Source organism: Ictidomys tridecemlineatus, chromosome 9 (genome assembly GCF_052094955.1).
Source record: "Ictidomys tridecemlineatus isolate mIctTri1 chromosome 9, mIctTri1.hap1, whole genome shotgun sequence".
NCBI lineage: Eukaryota > Metazoa > Chordata > Mammalia > Rodentia > Sciuridae > Ictidomys > Ictidomys tridecemlineatus.
Window position 1 is genome coordinate 91,131,818 of NC_135485.1, and position 19,175 is coordinate 91,150,992.

Genomic DNA, 19,175 nt, shown 5'->3' on the forward strand with positions numbered 1-19,175 from the left:
ATAATTAGTCATTTGTCACACTGTGGACTAAGTTAATCAGATTTCTTTCCTAAATTCTATTCTATAGATTTCTTTAAAAGATGTATCCTAACAAAGCACACTACCTAAAGGGTGTGATTGTTTTGAAGCCGGAATGTGATCACCTGTATGTTTTTGTTGTTGTAATTGTTTTTTTTTAAATTGATCACTTGTATGATTTTAATGGGAAATAAAAATTAGAACAAACCTCAAGGAATGCCTGGTTATGAGAAGGAAAATGTGGGAAGATAAGAGTGGAACTTAAGATAGAGTGGAACTTAAATCTGACTGGGAATCACAAATATGGTAACCACCACCACACACACACACACACACACACACACACACACACACACCCGATCAACTATGCAAGTTGCTCAATGTCTCTGTATTGGCTGGGAAAATGATAACCATTGTGGATGAAATGGCTATTACCAATCCAATTTTGGAAGTTTTGGACATAATGTGATCTAAAACTCTTTGGCAAATTAGGATAATCATTAATTTTGTTCTAAACTAAATTTTCTTTAAGAGCATTTAGATATAAAATATATATTCTATAAAACATTTATAAACTGATTTTTGAAATCTAAAGTTAAAAAGAGTGCTAAGCAAACAACAGTACAGATAATGCAAAATTAGAAGGAGCTTAGGGGTAAAAAGACAACTGTACTAGACAACTTGGAACGTCATGTTTTCTCTTTAAAAACAAGTCTTTAGTTCCTGGAAAGGTGATCGGTAAATAGAAAAAAATAGATATTCTGGGCTATATTTCTGTTAAAAAATCTCCTTGATTCCCAAAAGTTTAGAAACAAATCTTTAATGTTTCCATTCATATACAGAAGAGAGGTCAAGATACATGGTCAAGAGCCAGGAACAGTGGAGCACACTTGTAGTCCTAGCAGGTAGGGAGGCTGAGACAAGAAGATTCCAAGTTCAAAGTCAGCCTCAGTAATTTAATGAAGCCCTAAGCAATTTAGCAAGATCTATCTCAAAGTTTAAAAAATAATAAATAAATAAATAAAGGACAGGGGATGTGGCTTGGTGGTTAAGCTCCCCTGGGTTCAATCCCTGCTACCAAATAAATAAATAAATAATAAGAAAAAAAGTTTGAAAAGGAGGTTATACATTTAAAGATTGCATTATAGAGACAATGGTAATTTACCACAATGTAACCACTAAATTTGTTTTCAATAATAATTTTAGAATGTTAAGTGAAGCCTTTTGAAGGAAAATAATTTTTCTCAAATATATCACATTATGTATGCAGTACTAACCCCAATAAGTAATTTTTTTTTCTTTTTAAGATTAGAATTAGAATTAGTAATAGCTCATTACTTAATAGAATGAAAGAGTAAAGAATGTTGTGTCCGAAGATGAAAAACGGCAGCTAGCTTAAATTTAGAATTTAGGCACAGATTAAGAACTCGTTGAACAGGGAAAACATAGTGTCATTATCATATACATATTTTATTTTATTACCTTTTGAAACACTGTGATAGCTTATATTTTTAAAAGTGTGAACTTTGTTTTTTTTTTTTTCTTGGAGATGAAGCATTTGCTCTCAGAATGGAACTTTATTAGAGAGATATCAGCCTTCAATTTTGGCAACACTCAGGAAAAAGGAAGAGCAGAGAAATGTAAAAATGGTACTGGAGGGACAGTGAACTCTCTTTGGAGAATGTAACTCTAGATCTCCACCCAAGTTTTACTGGATTTTATTCCAATCTATACCTTATTTGGAATGATATGTTGAAATATCTCAACTAACTCAAGGAAATCCAGATTAAATTTCAGTTGCTTCATTTTTCATCATTTATTTATCAATGCTAACTGCTATAATCATGATAAATTTGCAACTTTAAATATTTCATCATACACATGAGTTTCACGGCCATGTTCAATGATTCCATAATTATCTGATTTTTAAAGTGGGCATAATGTCTTGATTAGTAATTAATTTTTGCAAATTAGTACTAACAACCAGTTCAGGGTGTCTCCTTTAGGCATAACCACATCTGTGCCCATGAGATTATAGCAGATATTTAGCAATGCAGCATAACATATCAAATGACAACCAACCATATGCCACTACAAACATTTTTTTAAACAGAAATGATGGATTTAAAATGCAATGTATATGCAACTGTTTAACGCATGTGAATCATTACAATGAAATTTGGGAAAGATATGTTGCCAAGAAAAATAAATAAATAAAAATAAAGTAAGTGATTTATTTCTCTTTTTCCTCAGTTCACATTAGGAAAGTGATTTTCTCCTTGTAATAAATATGTAACCTGGGAGTAGAGCTCAAAAAAAAATGCAATGTATAAAGTTTAGTCCATATGTGTGTTTTTTGATAATCATAAGGGTCAGTGCTAGTGTATTAATGAATTAAAATTCTTTTATACATTCAACCAAAAGTTAAATTTAGTTATTAAGGTGATTTTTAAAATGAAACAAATAAGGTATGCATGTGTTTAAGCTAGGATTCAAAAATCCCGTTCATTTGCAAAAGTTGCATCTTGGTACAGAAACCAGAGAGGGTTTTAAGTTTCTTTGGATCACGATGTAACATTGCCTCTACCAAAGCAGAGTACATAAAAGGGGTATTTTTGGAATCAGACTGAAATGCTGCAAAGGTCTAGACCAGAAGAGCCTGAGTCAGCTGAGAATGTCCGGCAAGCTGAGTTTACCTAAATCTTCCACTAGAGACATTAAGTCTATATGGTGACTAAGAGGGCTCTGGTGTACAAGTTTCACCTGGTAAGTGATTCTGTCTTTTAAGGAAAAGAATAAAACATTAGAGAGATTTCCTTATTTTGGTATATTTCTCAGAGATACAGTCTCTTTGTTACCCAAGCTTTGCCTGAAGATATTCACGTGGACAGAATTAGTGTCTCAGGGAAAAAAGGCCCCAAATCATAACAATCACTTTGTACTCCTATGGCAAGAGTGCAAAATCTGTCTGTTCTGAACAAAGAATATGGAATCATTTCATATTGGGCAGCTGCATTTTCTGGTTATAAGTAGGAAATGTGTTCTTATTAAAAGACTGATTTATTGGGATTTTTTAAATGGAAATAAACTGTCAGAAAGTGATTTTGATTGGCTCCATAAAAATTTTTCTCCCAAACAGCCTGGAAGTGGATTTAATAGATTTAATGACTGCCATTGTTGTGTAGAAAGAAGTTCATGTTCATTTAACCTAAAGATTTAATTGTCTGGAAAGGAAGCCATATTCAACATTAAAAATTATCAAGATGGTTTCTGGGTTACAAGATTCAAGCAATCCTATTTCATTTCAGGCCTGGAGTTGTAAAATTGTATCAGTGGAGCTAGAAAATAGGAAACAGGAAAAACAAAGCCTGAATACTCTGGTTAAAAGAGGTGAGGAGGGAAAAGTCAAAGTGGAGGCTCCTTCCTCTCCTCTCCCACATCACCCACTCCCAGCTCTCCAGGAGTCCCCAAGGCATTTTCTCCAAGCTCAAGGGCTTCAGGAGCAACACCTAGAAACTACTCTCTTAGAAAAATCACTGGACTTGCCCCTGCATCTGCCTAGGCTAAAATGAGATGGAAAATACAAAGTAAAATCTTCTTATGAGGTGAACATGTGTAGGAAAGAAAAGTGATGTTCTGAGAGTCCCTGCCCCCTCCCAATCCCTCGTAAGATTACATGTCCTGAATGAACTCTTTGAAACTGGACCGATGTCAATCATGGTATTTAGTGGTGGCCATAAACACACCTATGCCATATTCCAGTTTCAGTATAAATAGCATTTTAGTGACATTTTCCTCAGAAAATTATGGTAACACAAATACTTATGAATTATTTCTGATGGTGAGAAATTGTTCCTTCAAGGAATTGTATTGAATTTAACCAGATAAAATATTGATAAAAAGGAATGATTATGATTCATGGTAATCTACTTTTAAAATGGTATAAAGATTGCAAAAGTAGAATACCCCAAATTGACACAGGCATGATTTCATGTAAGAATAAGTGGCCGTGAATCTAAAGTGAAGGCATAAACTCATGGAACTGTGTGCACAAGCCTGGGTCATTTCTTCACAGCCACTCTGTGGATGTAATTATAATATGAGTATTGCCAGCATGTTTTAGAAAAGTTAATGGAGAGCTTTTGCAACTGGTATAAAGAACATGGACATTATAATCAAAGAACTTAAGACTTGGACTAGCAGTCTTACCTCTGTAGCAGTGCTCTGATTAGCTCCATTTTCCAGTAAATATTTTACAACATCAATGTGATTCTCCTGAGCAGCCATGTATAAGGGAGTGAAGCCATTCTGAGAACAAATGATAAAAAAGATGACAGCTTTAATCATTTATAAAGCTTAAACCATGGAAGAAAATAGCACAAGGAAAGAGACATTATGAAGTAAACCTTTCAAATGACGAATCTACATAGCATACTTTCACACTGAATAAATCATGTATGTCATTACTATTATGAGACTAGATCACCATTGACCAATTCCCACAAACAATTCATAAAGAAATAAATAAATGAGGAGAAGTAACTATTACTTCTCTATTATAGTTATGAATTTATGCTTGCAATTCTAACAGCAAATTCATGAAATATTTCCAAATAAATTAGAATCCTCTTTTACTCAAAAAAATTAAAAATTAAAAAATGTCATGAAAAAAAGAAATGAGGAGAAAAGAACAGAGTGAAAATATTTTTCTCACTTTAATACCAGAGATTCACATTTTTCATCTCCCAAAACTGCTGAAGATACTTATTTATCTTAATCTACATAGTTCTGTGCTATGTAGATATTCTATAGAGCATATAGAATTCTCACTATATAAAAAATAATATATAATGTCCTCTGTGTTTATCAATTTATAAACTATTTAAACAGACCTGTATTGTTTTGAATATAAACAATTTAGTTAGTATTCTTATGGGTATAAATTATTGCTTATACCAGAATAGGCTAGAAGAAATTGCAAATTTGATTGAAAGTTAAAAAAATCTTTATCTTACCATTCTGATTGAAATAGCATGGCCTGATGGCCTGTACTGAACATGATTTTATTATTTTAAAATCATTCTGAAATGTTACCATTTTTGTAATTAATTAATTATCAAAATCCAGCTGCTAGTAGCTAAGTCATCACTGAAAAACAGCGAACAAGAGGAACACACATGTCCTCACGGAGCACACATTACAGGAATATTACATTATTATGGACTTGGGCAAAAATTCACTTAAATTTACATTATTCTAAAACTAAGTTTAAATTGGCAGGTTACCTTTTCATTAGATCCGTAGGAATAATATAAGCCCCATTAAGAAAAGAAGAAACACCAAAAAATTATTTAAAAATAATGCTTGTGTAATAGTTCATAAACTCTCAAAACCCAGCAATTCTCTCAAAACCACAAGAATCTTAAAACATTGATAATTTCCTCAAATTTTCCATGCATTAACAAGAATGCGTAAAAATAGAGGTGAGTATTCAGAGACTTTTTTAACTTAAAAGGAGAAAAATAGCATTGTAAAATTATTTTATTGACATAAAAATTCTTCTATATACTCTATGACTGTGGAAATGGTATTCAAATGCCCCAAATCCAGCAAAATATATACAGAGTGTACAAGCAGAATAAGTAATTTTTAAATTTGATTATAAAAGAAAATCTGCAGGCTTCAAATGGTAGAAGAAAATTTAAAACTTAAAAAAGAAATATTATAAGAGGAGTGAATTAACAATGTTGTAGGATTCAAGAATAGTTTGCTGGCTCGATAGCATACTTTTTAAACACAGCAAGCAGGTGAAATCTTGTATATTTTAAGAACAATGAAGAGGTGGCGGAAGGATGGAATTAGAGATTCAAAGGAAGGGAAAGCCAGGGAAGATGGTTAAAAACAATGAGTGGGTGTGGAATGGGATCTTTCATGACAAGTAAAAGGCAGGGATGCAAAAAGAGAAAAAGAACTTTTAATCGAGTACAGCAATTGGCTGACATTTTTCCTCCAGCAGAATCTTATAGCTAAATCAGGAGAAAGGAAAATAGATAGTGGTTTCCAGATTGACAGGGGAAAGGAAATGAACCATCCTTTGGCCTGTGCCTCTACAACAGCCCCAGCCCTGGGTGGTGAGCTGTAGCAGAACCTCCTCTGGCTGAGCAAGGCAGCAAATGCTGAGGGCCAAGGAGACATGCCCACTATGACCCCAGTGTTTCCTGACTTCCAGGCCACCCCTCACACACCTGGCTGCCCAGAATGTCTGCCTAAGTGTTCTTGAGTATGTTCCCAGTGTTTCCTCAGGCTTCTTCCTTGTCATCCTCCCAAGGGTTCTTTGGTTAGCTGAATAAAGGGCCATATATATATATCAATATCCTCATCGTTGGAACATGTAAACTACCTTATATGATAAAAGGAACTTTGCAGACATGATTAAATTAAAGACCTCGACACCTGGAGTAGCCAAATGGGCTCAATGCCTTTGCAAGGGTCTTCATGAGAGGGAAGTAAGAGTTCAGAGGGAGAGAAGACACTACACCATGGGCTTTAAAGATGGAGGAAGGGATTATGATTCAAGGAATACAGATCCAGAAGTTGGAACTGTCAAGAAAAATAGACTCTTACCTAACATCTCCAGAAGGAAACAACAATGCCAACCTTTAAACCCAGTAAGTTTAATTTTCAAAACTAGAAGAGAATAAATTCGTTGTTGTTTTAAGCCATTGAACTTGTAGTAATTTGTTACAGCAGCAACGGGAATCAAATACACACCCTAAGAGTTGCTTACTAGGGAGAGTGGAAGTAGGAGGTGAACAGAGCTTGAATAGGCTGGTGGTCCTGAAATGCAGATGAAGCCAGAGATAAGAAGAGCAGAGGGGCTGGCCATAGGTCAAGGTCCAGGCTTGGCACTCCTCTCAACATAGTTCTTGTGTGGAACTGTGCAGAAGTCTATATATGGATTTGCCATGTTGTTTTAGTAGTTATCAAAATAGAACACTTATTTAAAAGTTTGTTAGTTCAATCTATATTTTATAATTTTAAAAATTATAAGTGGGTCCCTTTTGCACTCTTGCCTTGGGACCTGCAAGTATTAAAGGAATGTAGAGTGGTAGAAAGAAAAGAGAGAGAAGGAGAGGGAGAAAGAGGAAAGGGGAGAGAAATCAAGGCTTACAAAATATAGTAAACAGAGGGAAGAGGACCATGATAGGAAACTTTAAGATTTTGGTGACAGTACATCACAAATACCATTTGTGTGCATTGTATCATAACCTTGTGTTCCTGGGCTTCCAGCAGAGGAGGAAAACAGATATTAAGAACAAAAATTAAAATGATCCACTGAGCTTCTGCTACATTAGCCACTGTGAGAAATGCATTCAATATATGTTCTCAAATTATAGTGACTGCATGCCCCAATTTGCCTAGAATAGCCCACATTTATGCAAAATGTCCGGGAGTATCTCAGTTTGGATGATTCATGACCCAACCCTATTTCTAATACTTAGCATAGTGCTGCAACATTAGCACTATTTCCCCTACTAAAATAAAGCAGCTAAGGTCCAATACATAGGCAATTTGGCCAAAATCTCATAGCTAATTATTGTTCATGAATAACCTTCTTGTAATGGAGTTGGAACTTTATCTGTAGCTGAGGAGTCCTCAGCCTGGCTATGAGATAGAATCTCCTCTAGAAACTGTTAGAAATGCCTTGGTACCACTCTACCATCCTACTCCTACCAAACTGGAGTCTCCATGTGCAAAGCCCAAACACATGCACTTTTTACAAAACTCATATTTTTGAAAGCACCCAAAGAAATTTTTTTATAAGTGATGCAGAATGGTTGATTGGTTTGGGGTAGGAAGTACCATGACTGCATCTGTATTTTAAAAAGTTTACTCTTTCTAAAATGAATACTTTGGCTTGGAGTGGTAGGAGAGGAGAATGGAAACATGGTATTAATCAGTTTTTGCAGAATTTGCAATAGGGTACATAAAAGAAGGAAACATGAGCTAAGGCAACACTGGTTAAGAGATGAGGGAATTGTTTACTGATATAAAACACATGAGATGAGACAATAAAGATTTAATGCAGATTCTAAAGATGTGCAAATGATCCTTTCTTACCATACTGCTACTTAACAAGAAATATCCCACTGGAGAATGTGAACACTCCTCTGAGTAATTAGGACAAAGCCCAGCAGCACATTAACACCATTGTAAATTTTACAGGAAAGCATTCATCTTCACACATAAGTGACTTAACCACACAGCATAATTGGTCTCTGTGTACATGCATTAAGGCACTTGCCCATATATTATGTCTCAATGTTTTTCTAAAATAGTCCAAACACAAGTAGGTATGAAAGTATATATAGTTTCTCATGTTGATATAAAAAAAAAGTCAAAGATTCTTACAGCTGGGGTTGATATTGGTGGGTACAAGAAGCACAGCATCAGCAGTTGTATTCTGACATAACCCATAAGTACCTCTAGCAACTAATCATTAAATATTTTGAATATTACCCCTGCCTGTAGGAAATTACTAATTATCTGTCATTCATTTATATTTATTCAATAGAAAATGTGTTTGGTGACTCTTCATTGTCAGAAATTGTTGTTTAGCCTTAGTGATTCAGAGACAAAAAATAAGAATATCTGTTTGTAAGAACTCACAGTCCAGAGCTAAGATGAACAAATTAGCAAATGACAGTTCAGTGAACACATTAGTTTATTAAATAATTAAATAATTAATTAAATAAATAAATTTTTATTTTTTAAAGTGATATATTGGATATAAGGAAAACATAGATAAAGGACACAGAACTCAACTTTCTAAGGAAGTTGTATCTGAAGGATGTTACTGGGAGTGACTCAGTGTGAACTGAGTCATGGAAACACCTAAGTTAGACCCAGAAGCAGAAAAGGTGTTTCAGACAGAAGAAACAGTATGAGATGAGAACATGTAGGACAAATGGGGACCTACAAATAATTCAATGCTAGAGGGGAGAGGAGGTAGAAGATAGGCAGAAAACAGTCCCATCTGCCATGTTGGGGAGTCTGGATTTTATTTTTAACACCTTGGGAATCACTGGGTTTTAAACAGGGGTTCACTATGAACACATTTGCATTTTAAGGAAATGACATTGCCAGGAATGAAGAGGATGACATGGAAAGTGGCCAGACTATAGTCTAGCAGAGTGGAAAGAAGATTTTCATCATAATCCTGATAAGAAGTGAGATTTAGAAATATTAATATGACTTTGGTACTTCAAAATATAATTTAGTATTCAGGCATTTATATTAAACTTCATGATTGAAAAGATTAGATGTGGTTTCTTTCAGTCTGTATTATAGGTCATTGATAATAAATATTTTTATAGATTTATTAAATAGGTCTAACTTTTTTCCAAATTTAGAATCTTCCTGTATTTTAGAAAATTCAAACACATAATATTATTTTTTCCCAGTTATGTTAGTAATATAACTATGAGCCATACTAGACTAGGTTTTTTGAAAGAAACAAATATAGATCCTGCCCCCAAAGAGCAGATAATATAACACATTACATAAAATAGATTCATACGGAATCAATAATACATATTGCCCAACATGAGTAAAAGCCTATTTAAGAATGCATTTGAAAATAATTCTCAAGTCCTTAAATTTTTTTTTAAATTGAAAATCTCTTAGCTAGATAGATACATAAAAAATGTCAATGAATCCTAACACATTACCACTCAGCTAAAACTGTTCCTTAGATAATTTTGTAGATCAAGCATAAACTAAATCATAGTCTCTGAAATATACTACTCTGAAATCAAGCATGGAAATTATGAAAACTTCTAATGGTTTATAAATTAATATATCTGAAAATTACCTATTATTATGTTATTTGTTCTTACTTTTAATTCAATATTGCAAAGCTCATTAAGTACCTTTCAATGATTAAGAAATTGTCTTGTTTTTCTAGTTGGAAATGCTACAGATGAAAAGGAAGTTGTCATTTTACAGTTGAGGAATCTTTAACCCAGAGACTCACTGATTGACAAGTGGACTGACCAGTTACAGAGGTATAAAGGAGAAAATTAGAGGTGAGTAGATACAGGAGTGGCAGAGATGCTTTGAGACTCTTACCATATCCTTCTTCTCTTTTGAACAAGTGTTATTCTGTCATTCTGAGAGGCTTTATTTAATACTTATAAAAAAATTTAGCACATAGTATGTGCTTGGTAAATATTTTTAAAAGACAAACAGATAAAATAGAATGAAATACAAATTCCTCTTAATGCCTATGGTGGTTTCAATATACATCTGCAAATTCTTCGACACTTCTCTCAAAAAGTGGAGCCTAATTCCGCATCTTTTAAATGCAGGAGAGCTTAAAGGTTTGTTTCTAAGGTATTGGTTATGTGGGATGGTTGGTATATGACTTTGAAGGCTAGGGTTTTAAATCTATAGCCCTTTAGCATCGCTTTCTCTTTTGGATTATCTTCTCTGAAGGAAATGAGCTGCTATGTTAGATGACACTCAAGCAGCCGCTCATGTGGAAACTCACATGAGAAGAAACTCAGATCTCCCACCAACAACTAGAACCAACTTACTAACTGGGAGAACAACCTGGGAGTAAATCCTCTAGCCTCAAAACCTTTAGCCCTGGGCAACATCTGCACTATAATCTCCCAACAGATGCTGAACCATAAGTGCATAGCTAAGCTACCACTGAATTCCTGATCCACTGAAATGGTGATGATAATAAATGTTGATTTTTGTTTTAAGCTGCTAAGTTTGGGAACAACTTACTATGTGATAATTGCTAACCAATCTAACTTCCACTGAGTTCCTACATGATCAGGCCCTTGTCCACCTTGCCAACCACACCTCTTTCCACTCTCACTCTATGATACTTCCTTTTTCTTTAGGAAAGAAATTTACATCCTAGGCAGTTAACTTCAAATTTTGCAGTCACATACCTCTTAAAATGCTATCTAACCTGGAAAGTCTAAAAATAAAAGATTTATTGGGGTTTCCCTGTTTAAAGTTGACTGAGTTATGGCTCTTCAGCAAGGTCTTCCCTAACCTTAAATTACCAGGACAGTTTTGTTTCTGATTTTAAACTGTGTTATGTACCAAGGAGCACATCAGGGATCCTCCTTGTAGAATGCTGTTTTAAAAGTTAGCAGGGCGGGAAAGCACAATGACAAAGCAGCTGTCACCATGTGTTAGCTTTCATGACAATGCTTCAGAAGCAGGAAAGATTAGGTCTTTGCAAAAAAAAAAGAAGATGCAATAGGTAGCTTGTGCTTATTTGCCTAGATGAAGCAATACGTAGCCTAAGAGAGCTTTAACAATTTCAGTTTTAAATGTTTATAATACCCTTGATATTTACCAGTTTTCTGAAAGTATCATGTATATTCTGCACCTACTGGGAAACACCATCAAGAAATTTCATGACCATCTGAAACTATAGAAAAGTGGGAATGGTTGTAGACAGCTCAGGGTTTCAAACTAGTGAAACCTGAATTGCCTTCTGAAGATGACTCCTGACTTTTGCAGACAAGTTGGCTTCATGATTTAGGCTTTTACATAGAGCAGAATTCTTCAGCATCCTTAACCATGACCTTCTGGGAAGCTTTTCATAAGATGCGACTGAGAACTGGTTAGTAACTACTCGAGGTATCATCCCTGAAACTAGGCATCATCTTCTTCTTTGAATTAACATTATGAGAGATAAGGTTGAGAAAACAACATCCCTAAATTATCGCCACTCTTTAGGATCGGGATGATTCAAATTATTTCCCTAAATATATTGTGAATACACAGCTACAAAGAATGTTTTTCTAAAAAAAAAAAAAAAAACAAAAAAAAAAACCAATGGATAATAATTGTAGTCACTAAAACAAAGACTACTTTCTGTACTTTGGGGATGTACTTAGAACAGAAGAACAAAAACTATGATTATATACTTGATTGATAGTTAATGAAACAGACCCACTCTCCTCATCATCTAACAGCAAGCAGGTCATCAAATAACTTAAACCAATCAACACATTACATTCTCTTTAACACAATGATTTGTTATAGTTTGCGCAAGAGAATTAAGCTGCTCTAATCAATCAAAAACAGGATTTTCTTTTGGAAAACTGGGACAGACCTGTTCTCTTATTTTAACTGTGAATAAGGGAAAAAAAAAATCTGGCTCCAATCTTGGGCCCACAAAGAAAGCCAGACTAGAATAAAGCTTACATTACAAATTATAGCAAAGAGAAAGAATTTGAGTCCTTGGTTAGAAATGAGTCATCATGGTGGAAGTAGGGGAACATACAGAAATATGTCCTGGAGCTCACCTTACCTATTTAAATTTTCTACTTAGAAAGCCAAGAAATTCCCTTTTTTATTTATCCAAGTAGGAGATGGATATTTTCCTTATTTGCAGTCAACGGTATCCTAGTTGATATAATAGTTAAAGCAAAATAGAGCTTATATTACTAGCATTAGTTTTGTTTTTTTAAAAAGCACTTCCTAAGAACTTGGTAGAATGTTATAAACATATCAGAAATAATAGTATGAAAAGCTAATTTATTATTATTTTGGTTAAACATTATTCTATGATCCTAAGAGATCTGCATAGAACATCTAAGATAGGTTTTTCAAGAAAATATATTCCATGCTTGTATAGTTTTATCAAAATGGATTTTACTGTCATGTATAACGAAGAACCAATTTTTTAAAAAGAATGAGTTTAAACTACAAAAGAGCAGATGGATCAGTTTCAAGAAATTAGGTCCTGCAAGTGATGAGATTCTAATTTTTTTTTTCCTGTGTAAGTGGAAAATACAAAATGAGGTATCCAGTAGTAGATTTTCTTCCATTGGTATTTCTGCATATACAATGCTAACTTTTATTTAAATTGCCAATAGAAATGTTAAGTTTAAGTGCTTCTCATTATATAACATAAAATTTTATAATAATGCCTTTATGATCCACATATAATAAATAATTTTAATAACACAAACTAAAATTAAATTTTGCAGATGTAACACCAGGACAATTTTCTATAGAAGCAATAAAAATTTTTTGACTATCAGAGAGGAAGCTACCAGATTGATGAATATTTGAATTTTTAAACTGGGTGGAAATTAATTCCCTGATACGTTTCTAGACTTCCAAATTGCTAAAGAACATAGATTATAAGTTTCAGATCTTCAATGTGTAGTATGATTTGCTTGGCACTAGCAAGTGCTTTAAAAATGTCATTATTGAACAATTTCATAAGTGACCCAATAACTCAGAAGCAAGAGAAAATGTATTACCTCGAAAAGCAAAAATAACAATACTCTGTACAGTTCCACAACCCTGAGAAAATCAAGTCAGTAATAATCACCATGGGGTGTTTAATTTTTCCCCAACAGAGTAAAATCCATAAATATGAATAATTATCTTGAATTAAGCCACAGTCCTAACTTAACTGATCATTTTTTTATGTTGAGGTTGATTAAATATAAGAAAAATGAAAGAACTTTGACTTTCCTTAAACTACACAGAATAAGAATACTTCTCTTGTATATTATACAAAAAATATATTTTTAATCAATGATTGCCAGACAGTTTTCTTATTTCTACCCACTGATTTGAGAAAATGAAATGCTGCTCCATGTCTCTAAAAACACATCTATCATAAAAATATCATATGATTCATTTAAACCAACTCATCCAAAGCCACCTGTTTCCACAGCTAGTAGGCTTGGCTTTGTTAATCCATGTATAAGGTAACAGTATAGCATTTTTTATTGCCTAAGACCTCCATCCAGAAAGTTTAAATCTTTAACCAATTGAAATTATTGCTTCCTTCAGCAACGTCGATCATTTTTGTCATTAATGATTACTGTTAAGATGATAGAGTACTTTACATGTCAAATCAAAAGACACGTAGTTTGACGGCATGCTGACACAAATACACTGACATAGTTCATGGGACTCAAAGATTTTTAAAAATTTCCCAAAGTAAAAGTTTCATTTCCATGAATTCCATAATATTTACTGTAAGTTTTCTCAGTCACTCAACAGTGGGCAGAATTATAAGGATATTTTTACCCCATGTCTGAAATTCACAGTTTGGATACAAACAAGGTATCATTTCAAATCATTTTACATGAATTTTAGTATGAAAAGCTAATTTATTATTATTTTGGTTAAAACATTATTCAGTGATCAGCCAAATGATGATGACTTAATTGGCTGAATTATGAATTTGATGTATATAGAGAATAGAACATTAGAACAAGACCTGGGGATATAAATAGGTTCAGTAATTTTTGAGTAACACAGGAGTTAAGCACATTGAAAGCATTAATATAAAACTCTTCTATTTCTAAGAGCAGGGTTTTGTCTGTGCTGACTTACCCTTATCAGAGCCCTTTCAAAAGCTTCTAGGGAGTTAGAACAGGTGGTGCTCCCAGGCAGTGCCGAGATCAAGAAGGGAAGTAACCCGAGTGATACACTCAATATTTAACAGCTGCTTAACACACTCTAGTTCACCATTTGCCAAAGATACAATTTCAAAGAATAAATATTTTCCATGTAATAATCCAAACACTTATGTAGATAACTCATGGGGGTTCACTGAGTCACATAGACGTACGTCCTTTGGAATACTTATTTGTAATTTATAACTTTATAATATTCACATTTATAAAGTATTTAAGCCTACTTAAAACTATTTCAATTATACAATTAAAATTAAATTATTATTAATTAATAGTCTGATTGTAATAAATAATTATATTATTTAATAATACATTTAGTATTTTATATACACATAAATGTATTTTATATCTACGCACATTTGTGCTTATACACACACACATACACACACACACACACACACACACATACACATACATATGTATATATATAATTGGGCCTCAACATATTTAGTTGATCTCCAGTAGTGGTCAGCAGAAGCCAGATTAAAAGTTGGTTCAATAAGTGAACAACTGGATCTTGACAATGGTTAAAAAAGGAAATGTGATCGATTATGTGAATCCCCAAATTTCTAGGAAAAGGCAACTTGCCTTTTATTGGTTAGAATTTTGATTCCATACAAAGGACAGAACACACAGAAGCTGACTGTCTAAATGTGCCCCAGGTTGTTCCTTGGAAGAGCCTGTCGAAGGAAGAATCCCCAACAAGTGAGTGGAAGGGGACTTTCCATCCAGGGAAATAAGCTCTGAAAGGTGTCAAGATGGATTCAAGATGTCCCCTTTCAGAGACAGAGGCTGGCTCACTCCAATGGAAAGACACCTTACAGCAAACTTTTCCTTTAAAACATGTGTTTGATAAGCTTAAAAGAATCTGTATAACCGATGTGATTCTGCAATCTGCATTTGGGGTAAAATTGGGAGTTCATAACCCACTTCAATCTAATGTATGAAATATGATATGTCAAGAGCTTTGTAATGTTGTGAACAACCAATAAAAAAAAATAAAAAATTTAAAATAAATAAAAAAACAAAAAAAAAAGAAAAAAAAAAAGAATCTGTATGCACAGTTCTTGTTTCCAAAATATAAAAATTACAATTTAAGCTATAATAATTTTAAAGGAAAATACTACTTCCATCCATAAAGGCCATCCATACACACTACCTACTTCTTATCCTATTGAAATTCAGACTTTTGATGTAAATATATCATGATTAGTCTATCTGGATGTATTGGCTCCAAAATGTATTATTACCCTATGAGGCCCCCCCAAATACTAGACTAACCTATTAGATGTATTTTCTAACACGACTGCCCCAAATAGTAACTGTCATGGCCCCTGGAATAATTATTATAATGTTTTCAAATGATGATGGCTTAATTGGCTGAATTATGCACAAGGCATGGTCATTGCCATTCAACAGCATTTTCATCTTTCTTCTGTGATGGCAAGTGAATATTAACCAATCCTTCTAAATTTAGAATCAGATTATTTAAATGTAAGTACCTTTAAAACTCTACAATTCAAATTTAATCTGTCAATGAATAGCACTTCTCCTTCCTGATGCTATAAACCATGCTAAGTGTAGGTCTGAGTAAGCTTTCATTGTCTGAGGTTGCTGACAGGGTCCTGTAGCTTGGACTCATTCAATTCCTAACTGCAAAATCAGAAGGTGACAATAAACTGCTAAATTGTTCGGTGAGATTAATATTGTTTTAGTCATCTTCTCAATAAACTAAATGATTATTACAAATATTAGTAATGGAATAGTTTTACCAGAAATTGCTTGCTCCTCATGTAAGGGAGAGTATTGAGCATGAAATAAATATTAAGAAATGTCAAGTCTGGTTTAACAGTGGAAAGAGAAAAAAACAGATTTTTCTATATAAGAAGTCTATGATTTGGGGATTTCAAAATGTGCGTTTCATGTGTTAGAAGAAGCAAGGAACTTTGTTCCTCATTAAATCATATTTAAGTACATTTGTTAAAAAATTTTAAAAATTAAAATGTAGGTTATAAGGTGACAGAAAATAGAAAAATTAATTATTAAATAAAGGTAACACAATTGAATGGAGTTTGGGGTTTGTTTGTTTTAACTACCAACAGTAAATTGAAACAGCCTGTTGCATGTTCAGCCTAGACTAGCACTTGGCACATGGTACATGTACAAAGAACACATTCATTTTTCTTTTGGGCTGTTTGTAGCAAGGGCTTTTTCTAACTATTCAGCATGAATCCCCCAGTTCCCAAACTATGTTATACCAAGGAAAAGTTATATGCTGCTAATCACTAAAGACAGAGCTACCATATCATTCTTCCCATCCCACCCTCAGATAATAATGATCTGAAAGCTTCAATTAACAATTAACCAAAATAACAGATGATGTTGTCCTCAACTCCAAACCACTCATTATCTATTCTTCAATGATCTAAATACACAGGGATAGTAATAGGGGAAATGGAATCACTGAGAATTTAAATAATGAGCCTAAGGTCATGAAAGTGGCAAGTGACAGAGTAGGGTTCTTAACTGCTAGACCATACAGACTTCCACATAAACATCTCTGTCCATAGTGTCCCTGGAGAAATTCAACATTATTTTATCATCTTTTCTCTCTTACTCAAAAGTAGAGTGGAGTCTGCCTTGCTGTTGTTTCCGTACTGATGTCTTTATTTTGCTCTTCACTGAAAAGATACATCTTTGTTGCTTTACATTTTAATGTCAAGGTTTGTTCTATCACTTTCTTGCTGTTAACATCTTCAATTCCATATAGCATTTAAGTGTAAATTTTTAAACATAAGAATTATACCAAGTTATCAGATAGTGTTTTTACAATCAGATAGTGGATGAATATCTTTTGATCATATTTTTGATTTATATGTATTTCGATTCCGGAAAATCCAATTTTGAAGGGATGCTGTTTGTGAATGAAAAGAGAGATACTTTTATAATAATATGATTTTGTGATCTTTTAAATATTTAAAAAAATATTCCCCAGTGACTTGAAAAGAACAGATAATATCATTGAGGTCAGTCCTGCAAGCACATTCAGATGAAGCTTCAGCCTGGACTTCAGCATGCAATTTTGTGTGGGATATTTAAAGTCTATTATGCCACTCTTAGATATGAATCCTACTACCTAGATTCAGTATTAGCTTTTTTTTTTTTTTAGTTGTAGATGGACACAATACCTTTATTTTATTTATTTATTTTTATGTAGTGCTGAGGATTGAACCCAGTGTCTCACATATGCCAGACGAGTGCTCTACCACTGAGCCACACAATCGGTTAGCCCATGGTACTTATAAGACAGTATTAGCTTTTTAAAGAGTAATTCATTTCTGCCTTTAAGCCGAAGAAAATCTTAGCCCAATAACAGGAGAGGACAACTATTTGATACACAGGATAGAATTATGCAGGCATTGAGCTCTGAGTAAATTGGTGAACATGAAAATATTTTAATAACTGATTTGTAGAATTTTTGGATTGTCAACATAGATGGCTATGTTGTAAATGTCCTATCAAATTCCTTAAAAATTTATGGAGGTGTTTAGACAAATGTAATTTTCTGTACCCAAATTGACAGCATTCTAAGAAGGTTGTGAAACAAACCAGTTACACAAACTGACTTTGTTTTATTCTTCACTGTGCCAAGAATAGGCAGCAGAGGGCATGAAGAAAGGCTGGTCTTGCAAAAATGCACTCTGACTAAATTTGGTAACAATGATTACTCACAGTCATGAAGCTCATAAAATTGCCAAGCAGTATTCTAAATGTTACACACGGATCAATCTCACAACAACCCCTTACAAGAGGTGCTATTATTATAATCCCATATTACAGACAGAGGCATTGAGCACAGATACAGGACTAGTTGGAATCTGAATGCTAGAATTTGACCAGCATGCTTTAAATTTTGTGTTCTTATCCATTTTACTATGCTGCCTTTCTTGGACAGTATTAAAACAATCTCAAAAAACTTCTATTTTTCTTTCATGTCTTAAAGAGTAAAAATAAAGAGCAGAAGTTATCAGGAGATTCCAATTATTACATAGAGTTAAGAAGCTGTAGCTAACTGTAATACATTTGCATACAAATTTATATTGATATATTCAGACAATTATTGGACACTGCCCATTTTCCCAAATAAGAAAAGAAATACATACTAAGGATATGGGCTAGAATAAAACTTGGAAAGAAATTATTAAGAATTTCACCAACTATAAAGCCTTAGAAAAAATAAAGACATAATACAGTTTTAATTTTAATCTCCCAAGAGTGATTATGCAATTAATCAATCACTGTGAAGCTTTGGTAAGTTACTTAAATTCTTAATAGAATGGAAAAATTAATGCCTGATCTCTATGCAAATTATGTATTGAACAGCAATGAAATACTGCAAATAAATTCACTATGCTTATCAGCATTTTAGACATCATTACTGAAAATTCTATTAAGGAACAATAATGATGTAATTGTTTATAAAACATCACATAGAATAAGGAGAATTTAAATAAATCAAAGGGAAATAGAAAATGACTACTTCTGAGGAAGGCCATGCTAGTTAGGAGCTGTGAAAAGAGAATTATATTTTTTGTTCCACACATTTTTGCATTATTTTGATTGTTTAAAACAAAATTATTGGTGTCTTATACATGAAATTGAGACAGATGAACAGGC

The 19,175-nt window shown here is 33.4% G+C and overlaps 1 protein-coding gene across 50 annotated transcripts in view; it reads right to left on the minus strand.

Annotated features, from left to right (window-relative positions):
• Positions 1-19,175, minus strand: part of Ank2 (ankyrin 2) — a 636,862-nt gene that overhangs the window by 134,159 nt on the left and 483,528 nt on the right. For all 50 annotated transcript variants that reach the window (XM_078021790.1, XM_078021757.1, XM_078021763.1 and 47 more), the window contains one exon: positions 4,228-4,326. In XM_078021790.1, the coding sequence (XP_077877916.1) occupies positions 4,228-4,326 (99 nt within the window). The remainder of the gene's footprint in view (positions 1-4,227; positions 4,327-19,175) is intronic.